General features: G+C 34.3%; 2 protein-coding genes across 2 annotated transcripts; one reads left to right on the top strand and one right to left on the bottom strand.

Moving 5' to 3' along the window:
- Positions 1 to 4,342: 4,342 nt before the first annotated feature.
- Positions 4,343 to 6,787, bottom strand: LOC127097345 (probable indole-3-pyruvate monooxygenase YUCCA4). The gene is made up of 4 exons (XM_051035840.1): positions 5,886 to 6,787; positions 5,230 to 5,478; positions 5,029 to 5,151; positions 4,343 to 4,781 (listed from the first exon to the last, which is right to left on the bottom strand). Exons 1-4 carry the CDS (start codon positions 6,510 to 6,512, stop codon positions 4,545 to 4,547), a joined length of 1,236 nt encoding a protein of 411 aa, XP_050891797.1. The 5' UTR covers positions 6,513 to 6,787; the 3' UTR covers positions 4,343 to 4,544.
- A 3,221-nt stretch (positions 6,788 to 10,008) lies between these two features.
- LOC127093823 (uncharacterized) lies at positions 10,009 to 10,452 on the top strand. Its single transcript, XM_051032726.1, has one exon. It carries the CDS (start codon positions 10,009 to 10,011, stop codon positions 10,450 to 10,452), a length of 444 nt encoding a protein of 147 aa, XP_050888683.1.
- Positions 10,453 to 26,437: the final 15,985 nt, after the last annotated feature.

Here is a 26,437-nt window from a genome sequence, read left to right as displayed (position 1 = left end):
GTACTCGACTAAGTAGGCTCCTGCAATCGTGGACCTCGGTTGAAGGTAAGGTTTGGGATAAAGTCTCCTAAAATATTATTAGAGGAGATTAAAAATGAATTATATGTCTAACAAAATTTTCGATATAATTAAAGAAATAATGTTATATATACTTACACAATCGTCATAAACACTTTGAACCGCTTCAACGACAACCCCATCCTTCCCAACCCGAGCAGCCTTCCACAATACGTGCTCCGGAAGAGATGTTGCGTCACTTTTCTCCTCGGCTAGCTACACATTGAATCAGATTATAAGATCATCAATTATAACATATTGTGACAATGTATAAGCTCATAACATTTGAATATACTCACAATTCTTTGTTGTAACCGTGCATATCCCGTACGCCCTTTTTTGTACGGATACGCGGGTTTTGATGCCCTTTTCCGATTTTTGTCGCTTACTTCCTGGATAAAAAAGTTTAAGGCATATCAGAACCAAGTAACTTAACAATTGTATAATACCATAATTAATAGACATTACATGGAATTTTTCGTTTCTTCGTTTGGCGACAAAGTTATCCCATTCTTCGGCTGAAATAATCTCCGCATACTTCATTGGCCGTTCTGCTTCAACAAATTTTCCTTCCTCATCCTTGAGAAATTTGTTGGACAAAAAGGATCGAAATCCTCGGAGTCTTTTTCCGGCCAATTGAATACAATATTTTTGCCGGCTTTCATCGATGTGAAAGGATCTCTAAAAAACATACACATGGAGTGTGTTATTATAAGTAATATTATAACAATATATGGTCAACAAAAAAAACATATAACAATATATGGTAAGTACCTGTATCTCGGACCATATTTTTTCTTTGCCAACCTTCAATTCCGGACTTCTCCAATTATCACATGTAATCGGAATATGTTGTCGAACAAGGAAACCAATGTAACTTGCCAATATTGAACCGTTAGGCTCAATTAGTTGGTCTTCAGCACTCCAATGTACTTCGAATTTTTCACCCTTGTCTCTTGCACGAATGATTGACTTCATAACAGTCAATCCTCGTTTGATTTCATTTTCAACATTGTTACGTGATCCACTCGCGTCATGGGTATCGTCTTGGTTACTAGCCATTTTATCTGTAATATAGAAATGATTCAATAAGACCCAAGTAAGACAATGACCATATTCGTGAAGCTACACAAAAAACACATTCATATACCTTCCATTTCTCTCATGTTACAACAATCTAAACTCTCTCTTTTTTTCATCATTATTGAATACAAACTCACACACACCTACTGCATACAAAAGACCAATGCAAACTTATGGTGTTTGGAACATGAACAAACTTGCATCCATAATCATCAAACTTCCAAGCACAAGCTCAAACACACTCCAAATGACATCAGTTTTCAATCAGAAATAAAAAACCTTACATAACCATACAACATACAACATTCAGTGATCAAAACCATACACAAAAAAATAACAAAAATAGATTTTCAACAAGGTGCTCATGAACACCATATAGTGCTCGTTTGCCCTAAACAACATTAATCAACATAATGCACAAAATGTAAAACTCAGTTTAGAAAATGCCCTAATCAAACACCCGAAAATACAAACTATTGAGAGAAATACCTTCAAGGTGACGGTAACGATGGAGAAGAAAGTGAACAGCGACGGTGGACGCAGATAACTCAGTGAACGTGAACGCAGCAGCAGAAAAAGGCGACGACGACGACGATGGTGAGGGAGGGAGAACGAACGGAGGACGAGAGTAATCGCAGTAGAGAGAAAACCCAGTTACGTAAACGAAATAGCATATAGCGAGGGAAAATAAAGAGACATGCAGTATATGTTATAATTTTAATGTTTACTAAAAGGGACCTTAGAGGGCGCTTGTGTAAAAAAAGCGCCCTCTAAAGGGGGCCTAAGAGGGTGCTTCTAAAAGCGCTCTCTAAGGCTTTCCAAAAGCGCCTTATAAACTGGAAATGTACATGGACTTAGAGAGCGCTTTTTTAAAAGCGCCCTCTAAGGGTACCCTTAGAGGGCGCTTTCATAAACGCGTCCTCTATTGGTGTCCCTTCATTTTCTCATTATTTTTTCGCTTCACTTTAGAGGGCGCTTCGTTACAAAAACGCCCTCTAAAGCTTTCCAAAAGCGCCTTATAAACTGGAAATGTACATGGACTTAGAGAGCGCTTTTTTAAAAGCGCCCTCTAAGGGCCACCTTAGAGGGCGCTTTCATAAACGCGCCCTCTATTGGTGTCCCTTCATTTCCTCATTATTTTTTTGCTTCACTTTAGAGGGCGCTTTGTTACAAAAGCGCCCTCTAAAGTGCGCTGTCTATTCCAGTTGTTCGCTCCTTATTTTTTCTCTTCACTTTAGAGTGCGCTTTTGTAATAAAGCGCCCTCTAAGGTGCGCTGTCTATTCCAGTTTTTGGCGTAGTGGGTGCATCTCCCCCTTCACCACATTAGTGTCAGCCTTTGGGTTCCTAACCTCTAAGGGACCTCTCACTCTGATAATTTCTAATTTGAGTCTTAAGCGCCAGTAAGCCCCATAATTTCTATAAAGTTAACTTCTAAGTTCCTAGTATCGTTAGATGATACTTCTTAACCTACCTGATCTATCACTTATGCCTCTTTTCGAGAGGATGTGTCACTAGGTTCATCCCTACTCACTAGATTTATGATCAGGTTACCCGGGTTTCTTATATCAGGCATACACAACAACCGCAAAACAACGAAAATGATAAAAGGAGAGATTATTACCTTGAAATGCTTGTAAATTTTGAAGATTGAAAATGCAAATCACTAGAGTTTGTGAAAGTAAGTCGTAATAGAGAGAGGGGATCAAAGAACATGAAATATTGCAAAAATTTGAAAATGGGGAGGAAGACAAAGAGATTAACATAGTGAAGCAAATAAAGCAAAAAAAAATTAAATTCACTCCCTCGATATATAGGCAACCAGTGGCATAAGTATCTTCAAACAAGAATCAATAAAATATCGAAAGGCACGATTACCAAATCATATTCAACCTCAGCTTTGTAACGACACTCGAGTACACTCAAGCATTCGAAGAGTGTCACCTCCCTATCCTTGATGCATACGTCCATGTGGAAGTTCTTCCTAAAGTAATATTTATGTGATGAGAGAAACATTTAATGTGTGTTCCCAAGATCACTAACTCGCACTCAACTTATCAAAGATCTCTTCCATTGCCTAGAGAACTCTCCCAATGAACACGACACTTTAAAGCAGAACTCCCTAGAGGCCGATCTCGATAATTCCATAATAACAATCCTAGCTTTGTAACCGATAGCAAGGACTTGGAGGGGGACAGTTCCGACCCGACCAAGTGACCCAATAAGACCGACCTAATGAGAAGGTCCAATCTGAAGCTTCAGCAACTCATGTCGACAAACAAATGTGCCATCGCTAGGGAGCCCTGCCCTGCACTGAAGCCAGGTACCATCTTATCTCAACAATTATAATCCATCCAATGCCCCCCCCCCCCCCCCATATATGGTTTGACTTTCATCGAGAGTGGTTCTAATAGTCGTTCTTATATAAGTGTGATTTTGCATCACACAAAGGTATAATTGGTTACACACTTACAATTTCCTCCTCTTTGACTTCACTGGCTTGGACGTTGGAGTGCTTACCTTGCAGGTGCACTCCATCTTACTATTATTTTCTGTTCCACAATAGAATACCTTATATAACTGTCCCACATAAAAGTAACACCATAAGTTGTAAATGGGTTGCTAGGGTGAAATACAACCCTGATGGATCCAAATACAAGCATACAACAAACTATTTGTTAAAGGATTTCATTACCAAGAAGATATGATTCATTTGAAACTATTAGTCGAATGGGAAAACCAACCACAGTTAGTGTTATATCTCGTTATTGCCTCATCTCAAACTCACTTATAAAACAAATTTCCATCAATGTTTTTCTCAATCAACCTCTTTTTGAAAAAATTTACATGGTACAACCTCATGACTTTTCATAAGGTGATGGAATCCTCGATGAGGATGGTCTTATACTTTATACATATATGCTACAAATCATAAGTCATGACGAGTCTTTTAATTACTTTGCTCAATCATAAGTCATGACGTGAAAGCTTTTACAATTCCAGATTTTAAGGTAGACTTTTGATTGTTAAAATTTTCATGAGTACTAATCCTATACTCCTACTCAATTAATTAAAGGGAGAAAGAAATGCAGGTATAATGTACTAGTAACTACGTAAACTCCCACTTCTTGCTTTTCAGTTTTCACTTCATTTGTTTAAATTTTGAGTACACTTATTTACTTTTCACTTTACACTTTTTCTTTGAGAACTGAAGTGCCATTCCATTTATGAAACTGTTTTGTACAAAAAGCTAACACTTGAGTAGTTAAAAAAGCGTATGCTCCTAAATACAAAATTGTACATACACAGAAAACCAAGAAAAAAAATAAACAAAAGCTAGCTAGTACAATTCCCAAATTACCCTAACTCTATATTCTTCTCTCACAAATAAATAAATAAAAACTTGCTAAACATTATTAAGAGTAGTAGTACTAATAAGGTTTATGATATGTGAATCACTACAACTCTTGCTCTTAATTGTTTTCCATTGACTTGTAATATCTTCAGATATTTTGATAGCATCAAAATATGTTCCATGTAGACCTCTTCTCGTGAACCCTACCGTATACAATCCTTGCTCTCCTTTCCATCCATGAGGAAAGGGTGTTTTCGGCATTCCATCTTTAGTGAAAAAATCACTTCCCTATAAAAACAAAAACAAAAAAATTAAATATTAAGCATATTTTCTAGAGAGTAGAGAAGCATAACACAAAGCACAGAAACCAAACAAAACTGATTTTATTCTTTGATGATTTTTGCATGAAGAAAAGAAGACATTTGTATGTTTATGCTCTTTGCATGTGTCCCAAAACATAGATAGTGATAGGTCATAAGTGTTTCATAGAATAAGATAAAGCTAAAAACATAAACATAACAGATCAAATTTTAACCTTAAGCCAACTAGGCACATTGCTCTTGTAACCTGTTGCTAAGATTATTGCTTCAAATTCCTTCTCTTGTCCATCCATAAATTTTGCACCACTCCTTGTTATCTCCTTCACACCTTCCATCACCTTCACAAAATTCATCAATATTAGTCTCGGATAACCGACAAAAACCGATATTATTTCGACGAAAAAAATTAACCATACCTTAATGTTACCGGATTTAATTTGAGCAATTTGACCAACATCAAGGACAGGAGTTTTTCCAGTTGCAAGTTTAAGCTCTATAGGACCAGTTTTAGGCCTTTTGATACCATAGTGATTGGTGTTTCCTAAGAAGAAGCTTGAAACTAATAAGAGGAACTTGTCTACTAATTTTAATGGAAGCCATTTGTTTAATGTCATAGCTACTCCAAATGTTGAGAACCCAAAGATATCTCTTGGAAGCATGTGTACCTTAAATTAAATCATATAAAAAATATGAAGCAAAATTAGCATAAAAGTACAAACTCCAAAGTTTGATTATTAGTTACCTAAATGGGAAAAAAACATATACATGACATCATTTTAAGTACTAAACAATTATTATCTATCATTACTTAATAAATAATTATAAAAACTCTACCTTTATATGACACTATTAAAAGTACTACTAGTAATAAAGTAAATAAAAATTCTTTAAACTTCAAAACAAAGTGAATTTGATAAAGTCTATCGCTATGTGATTCTGTCAAATTTACGGTAAAATCATATGTCTATGCAACCTCGATTGAAGTTACATCATCGGTTGCATAATTTTTTTTTGATAATATCGAAGATTGTGACAAGATTGAAAATTTGAAGTAACAAGAAAGGGAACTTACTGTGTTTCTAGCAACCAAGTGAGGTAGAGCATTGTGTCTACAAAGATCCAAGCTAACTTCCATACCAGAATTACCGCAACCAATGACCAAAACCTTCTTGTTTTTGTATTGAGAACCAGATTTATAGTCACAAGTATGAACAACAGGACCATGAAAATGTTCCATACCATGAATCTTAGGAATAACAGGTTCAGCATTTTCACCGGTAGCAACAACAAGCCAAGGTGAAGAATACTGAAAACCATCTAGTGTTTTAACATTCCAAATTTCCGAACTTGGATCAAACTCAGCAGTAACAACAGTTTGATTGAACCTAGGACGAATACCAAACTGATCAGCATAGGATTCCATGTAAGAAATGAACTGATGTTTGGTAGGATACATAGGAAAATCTTGAGGAAAACTCATCAAAGGAAGCTCACAAAAATGTTTAGGTAAATGAAGTTTCAAACGGTCATAGGTTCTATTTTGCCAAAGGGAAGCTATACAGTCACTTCTCTCAAGAATAAGACTCGGAACACCTTGTTCTGATAAACAAGCAGCAACTGCTATACCAGAAGGACCAGCACCTACAATGATAGGTCCATGAATGAATAAAGACTTAGGTTTTTGTTTGAAAGGATCCATGTTTGAGGAGGAAGATGAGAGTGTGATAAAGTGAGAATTTAAAGAGTTAGGAAGGAGTTAAAAGGTGAAGTGAGAAAAGGGTCAAAGAGATTGGTTAAAAGGTTGAACCTTATAAATGAAGGCGTGAAGGTTAAGGAAAGGATTTGATTCTCAAGGCAGTTTCATAACAGAAGAGAGAATGGTGAAAATATATAGAGATTTTAATTGTGTATTTATGGTGATGTGTATATGATGTGTGTATTGTACAGTATATATATTAATGTGATGAATAAATCAAAATTTTTGTTTATGCATGGTGTTGATTTTTTAAATGAATGAGTAATGACTTGCAGTCACTCATATGTTTTTAAAAAATTTGTTTTTTAACTATGTCACGCTTTGTCAGTTTTCTGACTATTCTCTGCATTCTGTGGCCCAGTTTTTTCAATTTACAAGTATCAACTACTATCAACCCATTTCTCAATAATAATAACTGTATTTTAAACTAGAACATAATTATTGTAATTAATGATGTTAACCCTATAAGGAATTCATTATACACATGTTTGGTAAATGTAGTAATTGCCCAATTAGTACAAATACGTGAGTTATCCGCGTCCTATAACAGGATCCAAAACGAATCAATTTTTGCTCTTGCACAAAGCTGAACCACGGTTCTGATACTACTCTTGAAAAATCCGGAAGAATCGAAACATCAATAAAATTAATGTTCTAGGACTACGAGACGTCACATCTCAACCCAAAATTTTAATGTGTTACATAAATGAACCATCTCCCTTATAAGTCTAATATTTTTCTCATTCATAAATAATATAGAATTTTAACCACTCACACTTGCATCAAACACATCCGATACTATAATGTAAAAAATATAGAAATAATATAGGATTTTAACCACTCACACTTGCATCAAACACATCCGATATTATAATGTAAAAAATATAGAAGATTGATATGTTACAAATATGATAGTAGTATCTAAAATTTATAGATAATGCTAATAGATAATTAAATATTTATAAATTTTTCTATAATTTTTTTTGTTACATTTAAATGTCCCCTCATGTTATATGTTGGCATTTCTTAAATTTTATTTATCCATCTATTATTGAAAGAGTTAAAAATAATTAATCAAAATTAACATCTTTGATTTTTTTTTATTGATGACACTGCATTGATATATTTAACTCTTTTAAATGTATAAATTTGTTCAAAAAATTTAGATGTGTTAAAGTTAGAATAAAACATTTTTTTTATGAAATATTTGTTTGAATTATTTGACACATATTATATAAGTGTTATACAAATATCAGATATCGATTTAAAAAGTATCAGATAAAATAAAAGATTATTTTTTAAAGAATATTTATTTGATTTTTTTTATATTTGTTTGACTTTTTTCATACGTGTAAGACATGTGTGATATAAATATCGGACACCGACACGTCTCGAATGGTGACAACCATGCTTCTAAAAATATCCTTGCTTGATAGTGAAATATTATGAGTGCGAGTAATATGAATTAAAAAATGGAATTTGGTTTTGTAATGTAATGAATTTGTATGACTGTTAGCAAAAGTTGAAGTGTGGGGAGTGTGAATTTGGAAGCATTGGATGCAAGTGAAAAGTGAGTGAGTGAGTGGATGGTGGTGTGTGTATGTCAGGAAAGGGTGCTTGGGGTCTAAGTGGAAGCTGTTTTGTGATGCTGTGCATATGATGAACAATGATCATGGTGATGATCATATTTGATATGCTTATACAAGTACTTCAAATAAAGAGAGTAATTGATACATGTTTGTAAACAGCTTGGAGAATAGGGATTTTCTTTGTGTCACAATAGTTCTATTTTAGTATGAATCTTTTTGAGTTTAATCGTGTAAAGGTTTAGTACAAGTTGATGTTATGAGAAGTTGATGTTATGAGAAGTTTAATGGTTTAATGCTAATTAGGTATCGAAAAACTGAAATTTTTACCAACACTCTTTCATTTATCCTTCTTTCCAGGCAAATAATGAATTTGGAATAAAAAATCTTGTATAAATACCTAGATTTCAAAAATTTCACTATTTCCTTATTTCATTTTAAAGAAAGTGAGAGTATTTGAAAATCGGAAAACACAAATAAAAGATATCTGATTCACTTGAATATAAGAGAACACGATTCAAAGTTATCCAGTTGATTGTTTTTTCACTCCAAAAATCTTACAAGTAAGTTTTTTAGTTTGATTAAGAAAAACGTTACACATCGGATAACTATATAGTAATCTGGTTTATATATATATATATATATTAACCCGATAACTCTTAACCATGTTATCTGGTTCTTATTTGTAATTTTCATTGATTATTTTTTGTTATTTTTAGTGTTGTGCGGGAGAGGTCGGGACGGGGCATTATTCGACCAAGGGGTGAAGGAAGGCAACCTCGAGAGGTGATGGATGGAGAGGAACGTCTGAGAGGCGCACCTGAGCCTCGTCCACTACAACCACAGTTTCACGAAAGGTCGTACGATACGTCTCTTCTGGTGAGGAATCAGGATCATGTTGTGCACCATTTATAGTTCGACGAGGTAAGATAACCTCTATCATTTTTATGTTGAATCATTTTTAATTTTAATTACTTATATTTTATAACGCATACTATAAATTATTTTTATGAGAGAAATTCGAAGAAAGAATTAAAGATTGATGTACATGGTAGCAAATTGATAGGATGGGTTTCATACAGTCTTCAACCGTTGATAGAGAGATGGTTGTCTGATTCTGGTTTATCCTCTCTACAGAGAACCAATTTTTCAAGGATAAACCAAAATTTAGTAGTAGCATTTGTAGAGAGGTGGCATCCAGAAACATCATCCTTTCATATGTCATATGACAATATGACCATTACATTGGACGATGTTTCTTGTCTTCTTCATTTACCGTGTAGAGGGAGTTCTAGAATCCTACACGAGGTTTCACTGATGTTGATGCTATTACTCTTGATATTGATTTGTTGGGTGTTTCGTTTGAGGAGGCAACTGAAGAGATCCATAATTGTATGGGTGCTTATTATAGGTTGGATTGGTTGAATGAGGTATTTATGCATCAACGAGCTGATAGTAGATTTGACGGTGCTGCTAGAGCCTATGTGCTGTTGTTGGTAGGTTGCATCATTTTTTCCAACAAAACTTTTACTCTTATAGGGGCAAAGTATTTATCACTATTTAGGGACTTGGCTGAATGTGGTAGATATAGTTAAGGGACAGCTGCACTTGTCACACTATAAAAATGTTTAAGAGATGCTTCCTTTTTTACGTGCAAGCAGCTCGGCAGATATGCCTCTCTACTACAGGTACAAATGTTTTATTTTAATTTTATTATGACTTATGTTTAATTATTTATAATTATTTTAATTGATAATATTCATGTTGGTAACAATGTTGGATTCACGAGTTCAACTATTGGCAATAGAGGAATGTCTAAGATTGTTGGTAGCGGTAGTCCAATTCCCAGGACGATGAAATTGGTTTACAAGAAAGGAGTTGAAAAGGTTGATGAGCTTAGGCCTGTGTTGGATGCATTGACATCTGCTGATGTCATTTGGCATCCCTTTGAGGATCATAGCCATCACCTCCAATTTTATGATATATGTTTGTACAGGGGTGGCTTGAAATGGTATGACACAGTTGTATTATACTTATCTGGCAGATGTATGCGTCATTTTGGATATAGGCAATACATACCGCTTCCACATCCTGATTCAGACACACTTGATGTGGATTTTGAGTGGATTGCATATCATGTGAGCATGATAGAATTGATTTGTCCGACAATTTTTGCTACCGCGTCATATGATGTTGTCGATGATTACTTGGATTGGTACTATAGAGTGTCACATCCTCATTTGGTACCACCACATCGGGGGGAAGTGAGACATGTTCTAATTCCTATCTATGGCTAAGGACCGTCAGATCCGAGGTTAGCATTTATTTCACATGAGCTTCGACGTTACTTACATCGTCACGAGGCCGATGTGGATGAGAATGATTTTGCTTAGATATTTAGAGCACTACGTGTAGCTTAGGGCGGACCAATACCTCCGGCTGATGATGACGAGGATGATTGATGCGTTATCATCTTTGAGACTTCTGTAGTATATTTACTATTCTGAGACTTATCTTTGAGGTTATCATTTATTTCACATGAGTTTCTTTACTATTTGAATACTTATGCAATATAATTCAAAATATAACATTGATTCAATATAACATGAAGTCAATTGTCAATATAATCTGAAATATAACAATCACATTAGAATTATAATCTAACATATTGCGACGCTACAGGCATAAGGTGTTGCCAATGTTATAACCGTCCAGCAAATCCTATCATGATATGAACGGTCGTGATAAATATCACGTCTAATGGATTTATTTCCTATCGTCTTCAGCCCTCCTTTGGTTTTTAGCTTTTTGGACGGTGGACACGTCCTTGTTGTAGTAGGGTAAGCAATTTCACACATCTTACTTTTTAGGGCTCTTTCTCCTGCAACAACTAGTGACTTGAAACTTTTCCACAGTGCATCAATTGCATTAGTCATGTCCACCTCTAATCCATCCTCTGCATCTACCTCTTGTTCACCTTTCAGGCTTAGCTTTCTCTAGTGGATATGAATAACATCAATTGGCATTGGATCACCACTTAATATGTATCTCCCTAACTCACAAGCACAAGGTAACTCATATACTTTTCTATGAGTACACCCGCACATTTGGGTGTTTATACCCACAATGTCAACCCTTAACCACTCTTCAACAATGTACCTCAAAGCAGCTTTTGATACTGATCTATATAAATTCGCATAAATGGACTAGTGTGTGCGTGCTCAACTTCATAAAACTCTTTTGAAATGAAGCTCTAATATTTCCCAATTGTACGTTGAGATTGCCATTCATAGCCTCCCAACATTTGCACATATCACCTAAGTTGTTCTCCAACACCTGCTTTAGTTTCCAAAGCGCATACTCAACCCTAAAAAAAAACCAGTGTCCTTAATATTAAGATAAACAAACTATTGCTAAAATCAAACATACCTATTAGTCATGGTGTTTCCCAAATGCAACACTTGATTGATCCAAGCTCCAACAAATCTATGCCTATGAGGAGTCAAACATGTGTCTTTCACATAATCAAAAAAATGGTCTAAACTGAACACATGGGTGCTCAAGCTGTTGCAATTATTGATTGTACTCCACCTCATCACTAGCTTTTACAAGTTCATACCATAGTTTTGTTGGAACAAAATTGGTTAATACCTTATCAATTGGGTTTTTATGATAACAAAGTATTTAAAGAACAAATTGGTATTCTAATATATGTTGAAGTTTGCATGAATATAATCATTAAGAACAAATGAAGAGATGCTTGAGCAATCTACATCTGAAGATCAGACCCTGACTTTGATGGAAGATCCAGACTCTAAAGAAAGTCAGCCTCTTGTGATCCAGACTCTGAAGTTTCAGAAGCCAAGAAGTGGACTTTGAAGTGATCAACCTCTGAAGAGTGAAATCTGAAGAAAGTCAACCTCTAAAGCATGTTCACTTCAATCGAGGAAACTTCGACATAATCGGAGACCTTTTGATCATATGAAGACTAAAGGAAAAACCCCTCTCATGGTTGTTTAAGCTTTAACAGATAATTCCTCTTGCAAAAAGGTGTTTGATTGATGTGTCTAATAAGGTAAAAAGGTTATCCAAACTTTTGGTGAAAGTATTCAACAACTATTTTCTTCCTCTCTATATAAGGAGCAAATGATCAGAAGAAGAAGACTACCGAATACACTGCATTACAGACTCTGAACATTTACATTCAAAGAGAAGCTACTCTATAAAGTTTGTTAGACTTGGAACATATTAACATTGTGTATATTTTAGAAGTTTGTAAGTCTTATAATCTCTCTATGTTGTATTCTATCTATACCTCCGGTTGTATATCAAGTCTAGTTGTTACCCAAATCTTTTAACAATTTGTTATAGAGTCAAAAGTCTCTTGCTTTAGTGCTTGAGCATTAGAAGTATCTTTCATATGTACTTGAGCATTAGAAGTCTCTTACTTGTGTGTTTGAGCATATAAGTCTATTATTTGTAGGTTTGATCAAAGGAAGTCTCTTGCTTGTGTGCTTGAGCATTAGAAGTCTCTTACTTGGTGCTTGAGCATTTGTAATCAGTTTGATTATAGTGAAAATCTCATTAGAAGTGCAAGGGGATTGGACTACTCTCAGGTTGTGAAAGGAACCAAGATAATTGCCTATGTCTTTGCTTTTACTTTCCTTGCTTCTATACTTAAATATTCCATTGCTGTCAACTTTGATCCTTCAAGGTGATTTGCCTTATACACAATGACTTAATCCACTATAATCAACAGATTATAATAAACACTAAGAATACCCTCTTTGCTTCTCAAGGATCCAACTAAACCTTAGTCTCCTCAAGGACTCACAAAGAATAACCTTTTTGTCTTCTCAAGGATAACCTCCTTCAAGAATCAAACAAATAGTTTGAATAAAAGTTTATGTGTTACAAGATGCTTCTACAAAAGCAGATTTACACAAAATGGATAATAAATACTTAAAGAACACTGTATACAAAAGATGATAGCCTTTCACAAAGAAAATTAGCTTGTCAAAATACTTGTGTAGATCACCAAATTCTTCAAGTCTCAAATGCATGCTTATATAAAGCAAGCATGTGACCGTTGGAGGGATAGATGGGGAAATCTCCTTGAGCGGCTGTCCACTGTTGGATGGGGAAGGAATGATACCACGTACTATCCTTTTGTCCACATATTCAGTGACAAGTGTGATGAATAGTACAGACCTTGCCCATGAAATTAGGTAGTGGAAAGGTTTTTTGATTTGTACTATGTACTATTTGATCATGTTCCCATTTGATCTTATCTTCATATTCATTGGCTTCTGATAAAAGATGATTCAAGCATGAAGTGAAGAAGTAGAGAGCTAGATTCAGAAACTTCAGAACCTTGGGTCAGAACCTTGACATCATCAGTAGTCTGGCTTGAGTTCTTCAGTGTCTTCAAAATCTTCAGAATCCTCTGTCATAACTTTGATAACTTCAATCGTTTGTCTTGAGATCTTCAGAATCTTCAGCTACATAACACAACTTTAGAAGTTTGCCATCCTTCAAAAGTTTGTTAATCAGAGTCACGTCCAGAAGCAAAAACTAAGAGAACATTGCAACAACAATATAGAGTCTCCTCAAAAGCTTCTGATGGGTGAAATAACACAGAAGCAGGAAGAGTATTGCAACATCAATATTGACATCTTTCAAAACTTCTAAAGTAGTGCAAAAGAGAATTTGGAACGCAAAGTTCAAAAACTGATTATGTCATACATCATATGATCAGAATCAGAACTGGTTGTTAAAGCTACATAATAATAAACCATTAGGGTACCAAAATTGTTCTCACACAATTACAACATCGTTATCATCAAAACTAAAGGTATATATGCAAAACCAAATCTTGTTCTAACAATCTCTCCCTTTTTGATGATGACAAAACATGTATTTTGATGAACAGTTTTGTACATGGTAATTAGAGAAGAATACATCTTACAAAAGCACAAAGCTCCCCCTCAGATGTATAGTCCTATAAAGATAAACTCAGAATGAAAGAACACTTTCCTAATTTACCTTTTGAAGTACCAGATTGAATCATAATGAATAATTAGTTAGAATCTGGTTTAACTTCAGAAGTTAGTTGATGTTATCTAGAATATTGGTTAATAACATCATCCTTTTAATAGACCTTACTTCATGAACTTTTCTTTAGAAAAGATTTCTTCAGAAACTTCTTTGAAGAACCTTTCTTCAAAAACTTCTTTGAGGATCATTCTGATTCTTGAGAAAGAAGCTTAACAAACCATTCTGGTTCTTGAGAGTTAGCCCTGCAAAAACACTTAACAAACTTTTCTCGAAGTATTTGTTAGCAGAAACATTTAAACAATGTTTGTTTGTTTTTTTACTTAGGAATTTAAATATCAAATAAACTCTTAATTCTTCCACTTTAGAATGTTATGTTTTCTCCCCCTTTGTCATCAATCAAAAAGATAAAAGACAAAATAAATAAAGAGAAATAAAACAACTTCACTGATTAAAAACATGCCAAAGAGGCAGTGCAGAGTACAGTTGATAAGAAACAAAAGAAAAATGCGAAAAAGTTAAGGTAAATAAATTCTAGGGGTTCTGGGGAGGAGGTGGAGGAGGACGAGGAATTCTTGACAGAATCAGCTAAAACATCAGATCTTGCTTATCCAGACGCTCGTTAACCTTTGCATTATCCACCTTAATCTGCTAAATGGTTCTTAGAAGAGAAACTGGAATAGGCGGAGAAGTAGAAGCTTCTGAGACGACTATCTGGTTTGGAACTTCTTCCATAGCAGAGTCTTCAGGTTCAGGAACAGAAGCTTCTGGAGCAGCAGATTCAATGTTCTGAGCAAGTTCTGGTGTCGGAACTTCTTTTTCTTCTTCCATGAGTTCTGAAGAGGCCTCTTTGACTTCCGGTGCAGGAAGGCAAATTGGGAATTCCTAAACTTCCATAATTCCATTAAGGGCACAAACCTAGAACGAAACTTGCTTTCTGCCAAAGTATACCCAAGATCCTTCATCTTGGAAATCTTAGAATTCATCCAACTTCTATAGGTTTCCCATGTTGAATCACTAGCAGCAGGGTTTGCAAAAGAATGACTAACAGCCATTGCTATATCCAGATGCCTCTTACATTCTGAATCAAAATCTGTTAGAACCTTACCAAGGTCAAGAGAGGATGGTGTTTGGACTTTGGGATATTTAATGGTCAAGTTGATTCTAGACTCATCAAATTCAGGACCAAAGACAGAGGGATGTGAAGATTGAATGATGGGGGATGATTCTGGTGAGGTGATTGTTGGCTCAAAGTTAATCATTCCTTTAGTAGTGCCTTCATAAATATGTCTGTCATAAGCACTTCTGGCAGGATATGTTCAAGGTGGTATACCATTTGGATTATTTAGTAGGGGAGCAAAAACATTTGATGGTGGTGAGATGGGTGTAGTTTGTAACTGTGGAGGAGATAATGGAGGTGGTATTAATTGTTGTTCTAAAACAGGAGCATAAACTATAGAAGTTTCTATGACAGATGTTGCTAAAGTTTGAGTGGATTTTGGTGGTGGTATTTTGATAACATGTGTTGAAATTTGTGGAGTTATTTCTAGTGTTGGTAATGGAAGTGGTTCAGAAAATGTAGATTGAGATGTAGGTGTAGGTGGTAAGATTCTAGACGGAATTGAAACAAAATCAGAAGTGTCAGCAGAAGGAAACTTACCAAAAGCTCTTGAGTACTGAACGACCCCAGACGTATCCTTCAGAATCATAGCCTTTTGGCGCTCACTTAGAGGCACCTCATCTTCGTTCTAAAAGATAACTATCTTTTTCTTCTTCTGAGTTCTGGAGGATCCTTCTCCTCTGAATTCTTTCTTCCGTTTACCATGGACATCTGGGTAGGTTTCTGGGAGATTAAAAGGATCCACCAATGGGTCAATGCCATCCTTGAGATAGCTTTCCAGATAATCCATCAGAACCTGTGGAGGATCAACTTTGGTGAAGATAGGTTAATCATCGATTGGATTTCTTATACCACAGATATCATCCTTGGTCAAAACGATTTCTGGTCTTCGAAATTTGGAGATGAGACCTATACTTTTCAGATTCTTTCCCCATAACACTTTTCTAACGTCCTTTACCAACTCTTTTGTCAACCCACTGACCAGAAGGTCATCTACCACACCACTCTCCACCAGAATATCTGAGATTAACCTGCCATTAGGTATGAACTTGCTTCTGGCTTTCTTGGTAGATCCACCAGTTCTGGATTCTCTGATAGAATCCCTGATGAACTTGAACATAAGTGATGGTAGTCCTAACTTAACTCCCTTCTCTAGAAGAAACAACATAATCTTCTGACGTGTGTTGATGTAGTCAGAACTATTGGTACTTGGCCTGTGATTGATACACCCAAAAATAATATCGAACCATACCCTTAAATTATTGGTCAAGTCCTTGGCACTTGGACCCTTTTCATCAGCAAAGTTTGTTCCTTCTTTGAAGATGACTAGAGAGATATTAACGTCCCTCTTAGCTGTGATGCTTGCACTGTGAACTCTTTTACCTTTGCCATCATGACCAATGAGGTTTGTAATGGACTTCTTAGTGATGACAATTTTACTATTCATGACATAGGAGGTAATTGTTTCCCTTTCAGCAGTGGCATGAACTTAGAATTGTTTTACCAGCACAAGGTAAACTGGGCATATGAGTCTATCAAAAAAGGTGTTACATCCTTGAACATTCAGGGTTTCTATGAAATCAAAACCATTCTCCTTCAGGTTTTTGAAATCCATAATAGTTTTTCACAACACTGTAATCTCATTGACTGGAGTGTGGAGAGTAAGTTCAGGAATCCCTTCCAGTATCTTGCTTTCAGTATGTTGTTGTTATTTAGCAGTCTTTGAAGATTGTTGTACCATTGAAGATTGTTTTTCAACCATTAAGAGAGAGAGAGAGAGAGGATGAAGATGAATAAAAGGTGAGAGAGAGTGAGAGAGAGAGAGTTTGTTTGAGGTTTGAAAAACTTGAAAGTGTAGGAGAAATGTGCGCGTAGTGTAAAAATGTGAGTGATGTGAGTTTAAATAGACAATTTTTGCAATGATGACAAAAAGGTGTGCGCAGCCATAAAGGGGAGTGTAAAGGTTTAGACCTAATTCCAAGAATTGTTAAACCCAATGTGTCACGCTTTAATCACACATGCTCAGAAAGTGGGACAATTGTCTCCACCAAGAACCACATGAAATAAAATGACAAGACAACCATTAGATGCAGCAACTGTTCAGAATCAGGAAGATAAATTGATAAGATTTCTTCTGATCAGAACCTTTCTACTTCATGAAGACTCCCTTACTTCAAAAAGCTTCAAGTTTCAGAGTTAGAAAGCAAAACAATCTCAGAATCTTATCTAAAGTTCTAAAGACTTTACATTCTGAATAACATCTTTTCATTCTGGACACGGTTTCATAAATAGATTTCTCAGAATGAATGTAAATCTATCTTCAACAAGGGGTTTTGTAAAGATGTCAGTCCATTGATGCTTTGTATCAATAAATTTTAAGTGAAAAATTCCCTTCTGAACATAGTCACGTAAAAAGTGATGTTCTATTTCGATATGCTTAGCCCTAGAATGCAAGATAAGACTCTTAGATAAATAGATAGCAGAAGTATTATCATAGAGAATAGGAATGTTACTCTCAAATATCTGATAATCTTCTAGCTGACTCTTCATCCATAATATCTGAGTGTTGTATCCAGAAGTTGCGATGTATCAAGCTTCACCTGTTGATAGCGCAATTGTTATGTGTCTCTTGCAGGACCATGAGATTAAGTCGTCTCTCAGAAATTGGCAACTTTCAAAAGTACTTTTTCTTTCAATTCTATCTCCAGTATAGTCAGCGTCACAATAGCCTACTAATTTATATTCATTTGATTTTCTATAAAATAAACCAAGATTAGTAGTACCTTTCAGATACCTAAAAATTCTCTTAATAGTAGTTAAGTGAGTTTCCATAGGATCTGATTGGAAGCGAGCACATAAGCATAGAATAAATAAGATATCAGGTCTAGAAGTTGTTAGATATAGAAGAGAACCTATCATACCTCTGAAAATCTTCTGATTTACCTTACTGCTTACCTCTTCTTTCTCTAGAATACATGTAGGATGCATTGGAGTCTTTGTTAGATTACATTCTGATAAGTTGAATTTCTTCAGAAGTTCCTTTATATATTTTCTTTGATGAATATATGTGCCTTCTGGTCTTTGATCAATTTGAATTCCCAGAAAGAACTTTAGTTCTCCTATCAGACTCATTTCAAATTCTTCCTGCATAAACTTAGCAAAATCCTTGCACAACGGCGCATTAGCAGAACCAAAAATAATATCATCAACATATATTTGCCCAACCAGAAAGTCATTGTTGAAGGTTTTTCAAAAGAGATTTGTGTCCACTTTTCCTCTGGTAAAATCATTTTCCAACAAAAAGTTGCTTAATCTATCATACCAAGCTCTTAGAGCTTTCTTTAAACCATACAAAGACTTTTTCAATCTAAAAACAAAGTCATGATTTTGAGAACTCTTGAAACCAGGAGGTTGATGCACATAAACTTCTTCAGAAATATAACCATTCATGAATGTACTCTTAACATCCATTTGATAAAGTATGATGTTATGATTGACTATAAAAGAAATTAAAAGACAAATGGACTCTAACCTGGAAATTGGAGCAAAGGTTTTTGTATAGTCTATATCTTCTTGCTGACTATAACCTTGTGCTACCAATCGAGCTTTGTTTCTGACGACTTTGCCTTTCTCATTCAACTTGTTTCTGAAAATCCATCTGGTTCCAATGACATGGAAGCCTTTTGGTTTCTGAACAAGATCCCAAACATCATTTCTGGTGAATTGATTCAGTTCACCTTGCATGGCTAGAATCCATTCATTATCCAGAAGAGCTTCATCAATAGAGGTACGTTCTATCAGAGACACCAAACCTAGAAGAGTTTCTTCAGAGGGTCTGAATGAAGATCTAGTTCTGACTGGAGCATTCTTGTCTCCCAAAATCAGTTCTTCGGAATGAGAAGTTCTTATTCTACTCTTCTTATGATGAGTTGGATCAACGATTGCTTCTGGTTGAGTCGATTCTTCAGATTCTTTATCTTTGCCTTCTGAGTCTTTTTCTTCAGAGACAATTTCTTTGGATTCTGAAGGATTGATCTTCAGATCTGTAAATTTCTCAACTAGCTTTGACTTTTCAGGGTTAGGCTTATCATTGAATCTAACATGTATTTATTCCTCAACAATTCGTGTTTCTGTATTAAAGATTCTATAGCCTTTAGAGCGCTTAGAATATCCTAACAGAAAACATTTTTGTGCCTTAGAATCAAACTTGCCAAGATTCTCTTTAGTGTTTAACATAAAGCATTCACATCCAAAAGGATGAAAGTAAGAAATGTTGGGCTTTCTGTTCTTCAACAATTTGTAAGGCGACTTACCGAGAATAGGTCAGATAGAAATCCTCTTCTGAATATAACACGTTATGTTAACCGCTTCTTCCCATAAATGCTTAGCCATATTAGTTTCTTGGATCATGGTGCGGGCTATTTCTTGTAAAGTCCTATTCTTCCTTTCTACAACTTCGTTTTGCTGTGAAGTTCTAGGATAGGAGAAATTATGGGAAATAACATTTGAATCAAAAAGATTTTCCAAGTGTTTATTTTCAAATTCGCCACCATGATCACTTCTGACTTTGACTATTTTGCAATTCATTTCTGTTTGCACTAGTGAGCAGAAGGTAGAGAACACAGAGTGAGACTCATCCTTGTGTTTCAAGAACTTTACCCATGTCCAACGACTGTAGTCATCAACAATGACTAATCCATACTTCTTTCCATTGATATAAGCAGTTTTCACTGGTCTAAACAAATCAATGTGCAGAAGTTCTAATGGTCTAGAGGTAGAAACAACCGTTTTAGCTTTGAAATATGTTTTAGAAAACTTGTCTTTCTGACATGCTTCACAAAGAGCATCTGAAGCAAACTTTAGTTTGGGTAGACCTCTTACCAATTCAAGATTATTTAGCTGAGAAATCCTTCTCATGCTAACATGCTAGACCCATTGCTCTTCATTAACAGGCATTAGACATTTTACATTTTGATCCAAGATTAGAAAGTCTAATTTTATAAATGTTGTTTTTCCTCTTTCCATTAAAAATGATTGTGCCATCTTTCTGACTGACAACCTTACAAGACTTTTGATTAAGAATGATATTATAACCATTGTCACTAGGTTGGCTAATGGACAATAGATTATGCATTAGACCATCAAGTAAAAGAACATTAGTAATAGAAGGAAGTTTACCATTACCAGTGGTTCTAGAGCCAATGGTCTTTCCTTTTTCCTCCGAAACAAAAAAGCCTGCAGGCTTAAGTTCCAAATCTTGGAAAATAGACCTTCTGCATGTCATGTGTCGCGAGCACCCACTATCCAGGTATCATGATTGGTGTCTCAGCTGAGCTGCTAAGGATGTCTGCAACATAAGTGATTTTATCCTTAGGTACCCACTTTCTGGGTTCTCTTTTATTAGTTTCCCCAGAGTTTCTCACAACTTTGGATCTTTTAGTAGAAGGATAACCATGAGAGATTTGTGCATGATACTTAGGTTTCAGAACGTAGTTCCTATTGTTAGTATGCTTCTATGTCTGTGCAGTAATATCAAACTCAGTGCCAGCAGGCACGAAATGCACATAGAGAGGTTTTGGTTTGACTTTCTTACTTTTTTCAGGTTTTGTAGTTTCTGTACAACCCAAACCGTTCCTGCCATTTATGCTAACTCCATAGATCAAGGAAGCCATTTTGCTTCTATCTATGCTTTTATCTAAAAAGTACTGGAATGCTCTGTCATATCTGATGATGTAATCAGTACCAGAAGCTTCTGAAGTTATTTCCTCCTCTAGTTTTGAAATTTTGCTTTTCAAAACAGACTTATTACTTTTTAAAGAAAATACTTTTTCGTTTAGAGAGGAAATATCATTCCCAAGATCTTTCTGAGTTTCAGAAGTAGTTAGTTAGACTTGTTTAAGATCCTTGTATTTGCTTTTAAGACTCTAGTACTTTTCCAGCATTTCAGAAAGACAAATTTCAATATCAGAACGAGATAGATTAGAGAATACCTCTTCAGAATCGGAGTCGGATTCTGATTCTGACAAAACTTTGTCTTCTGCTTCCTCAAAGCTTATGGGATCCTTAGTAGTTGCCATCAGTGCAACATTAGCTTTTTCTTCGTCAAAATCTTCTTCTCCATCAGCCCCTTCTTGACTTTGTAGAAGTTTTTCTTGGGCCTTCTGTCCTTCTTCAGCTTGAGACAGTCATTCTTGTAATGGTCTGACTCCTTGCACTCGAAACAGATAACTTCTTTTCCAGAAGTTTGCTTCTTTTGACCAGATGAGTATTCGAAGCGACCAACAGTCCTTCTGATTCCTTTGAATTTCCCTTGACCATTTTGCATGTGTTTCTAGAGTCTGTTGACTCTACTTGATATTAGAGAAAACTCATCATCATCTTCCGAGTCTTCATCAGATCCTTCTGATTCTTCCTCGACTGGATATGATATAGTCTTCTCAGGCTTGGATTTTAGAGCTACAAATTTACCTTTCTTCTGAGGTTCATCTTCTTCTAGCTCAATCTCATGACTTCTTAGAGAACTAACAAGTTCTTCAAGACTGATGTTGTTGAGATCCTTAGCCAGCTTTAATGCAGTTACCATAGGTCTCCATATTTTGGGAAGACTTCTGATAATTTTCTTGACATGATCAACTGTAGAATACCCTTTGTCCAGAACCTTAAGTCCTGAAACAAGCACCTGAAACCTTGAGAACATGGTTTCAACATTTTCATCATCTTCCATTTTGAAAGTCTCATATTTTTGGATTAAGGCCAAGACCTTTGTTTCCTTTACTTGAGCATTTCCTTCATGAGTCATTCTCAGAGAGTCAAAAATAGATTTGGCAGAATTTATGTTTGTTATCTTCTCATATTCCGTATAAGAGATAACATTGAGCAAAATGGTTTTGGCCTTATGATGATTTTTGAAGTCTTTCTTTTGTTGATCAGACATATCACTTATTGCTAAAATATTTCCTTCAGCATTTACTGGGTGAACATAGCCATCAACTACGAGATCCCAGAGATCAACATCATAACCAAGAAAGAAACTTTCTATTCTGTCTTTCCTGTAGTCAAATTTTTCACCATAAAAAGCAGGTGGTTTAGCACTCTAATGATCTCTATCATTATTATTAACAACGTTAGCAGCAACCATTGTTTCTCACATAACTTGATCAGTACTGAACACTGTGAGGTGTTGATAAAAACTTTTATCATAATCAGAACCGGTGCTCTGATGCCAATTGAAGGTGTGAAAAACACAAGAAGGGGGGGGGGGGGGGTTGAATTGGGTTTTACAAGTAAAAGCTTTTTCCAAAATAAAATCACCACTAACAAGTTAAATAATGAAGAGATAAAAACACAAATATTTTTATCCTGATTCGCTTGAAACTCAAAGCTAATTTAGTCCATCCTCCAAGGTGATTTGCCTTATACACAAGGACTTAATCCACTATAATCAACAGATTACAATAAAGTCAAAGAATACCCTTCTTTGTCTTATCAGGGATCCAACTAAACCTTAGTCTCCTCAAGGACTCACAAAGAACAACCTTATTTATCTTCTCAAGGATAACCTCCTTAAGGAATCAAACAAATAGTTTGAATAAAAGTTTATGTGTTACAAGATGCTTATACAAAAGCATATTTACACAAAATGGATAATAAATACTTAAAGAACATTGTATACAAAAGATGATAGCCTTTCACAAAGAAAATTAGCTTATCAAAATACTTGTGTAGATCAACAAATTCTTCAAGTCTCCAATGCATGCTTATATAGAGTAAGCATATGACCGTTGGAGGGCAAAATGGGGAAAGCTCCTTGAGCGATTGTCCACTGTTGAATGAGAAAGGAATGATATCACGTACTGCATTTCGCCCACATATTCAGTGATAAGTGTGATGAATAGTACAATCCTTGCCCACGAAATCAGGTAGTGGAAAGGTTGTTCGATTTTGTACAATGTACTATTTAATCACGTTCCCATTTGATCTTATCTTCAGATTCATTGGCTTCTTATAAAAGATGATTGAAGCATGAAGTGAAGAATTAGAGAACTGAATTAATAAACTTTAGAACCTTGGGTCAGAACCTTGACAGCGTCAATAGTCTGGCTTGAGTTCTTCAGTGTCTTCAGAATCCTCAGTTAGAATCTTGATAACTTTAATCGTGTGTCTTGAGATCCTTAGAAAATTCAGCTACATAACACAACTTCAGAAGCTTGTCATTCTTCAGAAGTTTGTTAATCATAGTCACGTTTAGAAGCAAAAACTGAGAGAATATTGAAACAACAATATAGAGTCTCATCAGAAGCTTCTGATGGGTGAAATAACACAAAAGCAGAAAGAATATTGCAAAAGCAATATTGACGTCTTTCAGAACTTCTAAAGTAGCGCAAAAACGAATTTGGAAGAAAAGTTCAGAAACTGATGATGTCGCACATCATATGATCAGAATCAGAACTGGTTGTTAAAGCTGCACAATAACAAACCATTAGGGTACCAAAATTGTTCTCACACAAATACAACATTGTTATCATCAAAACTCAAAGTATAAATGCATAACCAAATCTTATTCTAACACACCCCTCACTGACGCAAATGTATTAGTTTGCTTGGGGCTACCCTCACAAACGTTTTTTTAATATAGAATATTTTAAAACTTTTTTGTTTTCTCTCCTCAAATTTTGTGAGTGGTGACCCCTCGTATACTTGTTTTTTTTTTTTCTTTTTTGCGAATTGTAATTTTGTTTTTAATTTTTTTTTTATGTTTTCTTCTTTGTGAAAGGTTAACTCCGATAATGTGATATATTTTGTGATGTGGTTTATCCTACGCAAATTTTTCTAACTACCGCACACATTTCTTGTAATGTTCTTTTTCTATTTAGGTTTTTAATATAATTTTGTACTCTAAATTTTATAGAATACTTTAAGTGGATTGAATATAATATTAAATAGAATAAAAAATATTGTGAATTTTGTTTATAATTTAGAGTAAATAATTTTTTTATTATTAAAAAGTACTGTTATAAAAAATATTAAAAATCATGTTTTTTAAGAAATATTAATAATAATCATGTTAGCTATGAGTTGTTAGCAAAAATTCTAAAAAAATATTTGAATTTAATAATATGAAATTTATTTATTAACAAAAGTGTGTGGATTATTTTTAATAAGAATTATGTGAGTCACTAAATGTCATTTATAGCTATTAGATAAAAATAATATTTAAAATTAACAAGAGTGTAACTACTAATATAATTTATTGGTTAAATTTGATCCTCTATGAAAATTATACTAGTAGGGGAAGTTGACTATATATCACAATAATATAAGCCTATGTTTGTAGATGTCTAGAGAAATGAAGAGAGACCCAAAAGAAGATGGATAAGAAAACTACATTTAATGAGGAAATAAAATCCGTGTATGTGACTAGCTTTCAATGCATATATGATATTGCTGGATACGAGGATCTACAAAAACAGGTATTTAGATTCACTTGGTGTACAAAATCTATCATGGAGGGATCCCCTACAGCATCCTCTACGAATATATGTGATATTTCGATCCTTTATTGTACGTATTTCAATATACCATGACTAGATTTTTTTAGAAAGAAACTATACACTTTAAAAGTATAAATAAAAATATAGTATGACTTATAAACGCTAAATTATAATTATAAAAGAGTAATCTTATTCCTATTCCTAAATTTCATTTTTTACTCCAATATTTACACCAAATAATGTTTATGTGCTTTTTAAATAAAATAATATTAAAAAAAAATAAATAATTTTTTTATAAAAAGTATATTTTTTTAAATTAATTTTGTAACAAAATATAATATTTATCATTAACTAATTACATATTTATCTGACAGAATTAATCTCTTTTATTATTTCATTAATCATAAAAATATATGATATTAATTACATATTTATCTGATAACTTATTAACCAATTTCACTATTTCATTAACTAATAAAATACATAATATTAACCAAATTATAACATTATATAACAATTGATTAATAGTAAAATTACTATTCTATTAACCAATAAATAGTAAAATAAATATGATTAATATTAAACAATTTCATAAACTAGTATTTACATAATATTAACCAATTTTATTTAATATTTATTATTTTTAAAATTTTAAATTTTATTAACTAAATTATAAATTAATGTCAGAACTTGGTTAATATTATGTATTTTATTGGTTAATGAAGTAATAAAGTTGGTAAATAAGCTATTAGATAAGAGATTAATTATTATGCACTGTCAGTGTAAAAAGTTTTACACCGTCGATTCATCACCATCACCCGTTTGCTTTACTTTATAGATTTTTAAAATAAAAGTCAAACTTATTTCAATATCCAACGTCTAAGATTAACTGACGATGTAAAATTCTTTTACACTGTCAGTGTATTTCAATTAAATCCATTAGATAAACATGTAGTTAATAACCTATATTTTGCGGCTAATGCAGTAGTAAAGTTGGTTATATTTTTGTTACAAAATTAATTTTAAAAAAAAATATTTTTTATAAATATTTTTTTATTTAAAATAAAATTTTAATATTATTTTATTTAAAAAATACTGTTCATCGTATAAATATGGTGAATAGTGTTTGTTGTAAGTACTGGTGTAGGAGATGGGTGTAGGAATAACATTACTTATTATAAAAAGGGCACGTGCACTAATTTCAGGTACATAATTTCAAATTCAAACTTATGTTACTCGCCTCTTTCATATTCTGACTTGAGCGTTGGAGTGACAAACTTGAAGGAAAGTCCCTCCACCATTGCAGCAAAAGCTAAGGTCCACCGTTGATCACCCAACTAACGTTCTCCAGTTAATTTTGGTTCCGCAAAAGAAAAATAGTTTTGTTTATTAAAATTGACTTTTGATTTCCATGTTTTCCACGATCTCATGTTCTTACTTCGAGTCATCGATTTGAAGCCTCTTCTACTTATCAGATCAGGTTTCTTAAGATCGAACACCAGATCCATCGTCATCAATCTATTTCAATAATATAGCAACTTTTGATTGTTAGGATTCCCGAATTCGTGGTCTCAAAATCTTACAAGAAATCAGTCGCTTCTTCCTCCTCAAGACAAC

This window comes from Lathyrus oleraceus, chromosome 6 (genome assembly GCF_024323335.1).
Source record: "Lathyrus oleraceus cultivar Zhongwan6 chromosome 6, CAAS_Psat_ZW6_1.0, whole genome shotgun sequence".
Lineage (NCBI taxonomy): Eukaryota > Viridiplantae > Streptophyta > Magnoliopsida > Fabales > Fabaceae > Lathyrus > Lathyrus oleraceus.
Note: the sequence above shows the minus strand (reverse complement) of the source record. Positions and strands in the feature narration are given on the sequence as shown.

Bases quoted from the DNA above. Each gene is read 5' to 3' on its own strand.
- LOC127093823 (XM_051032726.1), top strand. From the start codon at position 10,009: ATGAAATTGGTTTACAAGAAAGGAGTTGAAAAGGTTGATGAGCTTAGG.
- LOC127097345 (XM_051035840.1), bottom strand. From the start codon at position 6,512: ATGGATCCTTTCAAACAAAAACCTAAGTCTTTATTCATTCATGGACCT. The intron at 5,152-5,229 runs GTATGGTTAATT...AATTTTGTGAAG, and splicing joins TTAAATCCGGTAACATTAAG to GTGATGGAAGGTGTGAAGGA. The intron at 4,782-5,028 runs GTTAAAATTTGA...TTGTTTTTATAG, and splicing joins ATGTGCCTAGTTGGCTTAAG to GGAAGTGATTTTTTCACTAA.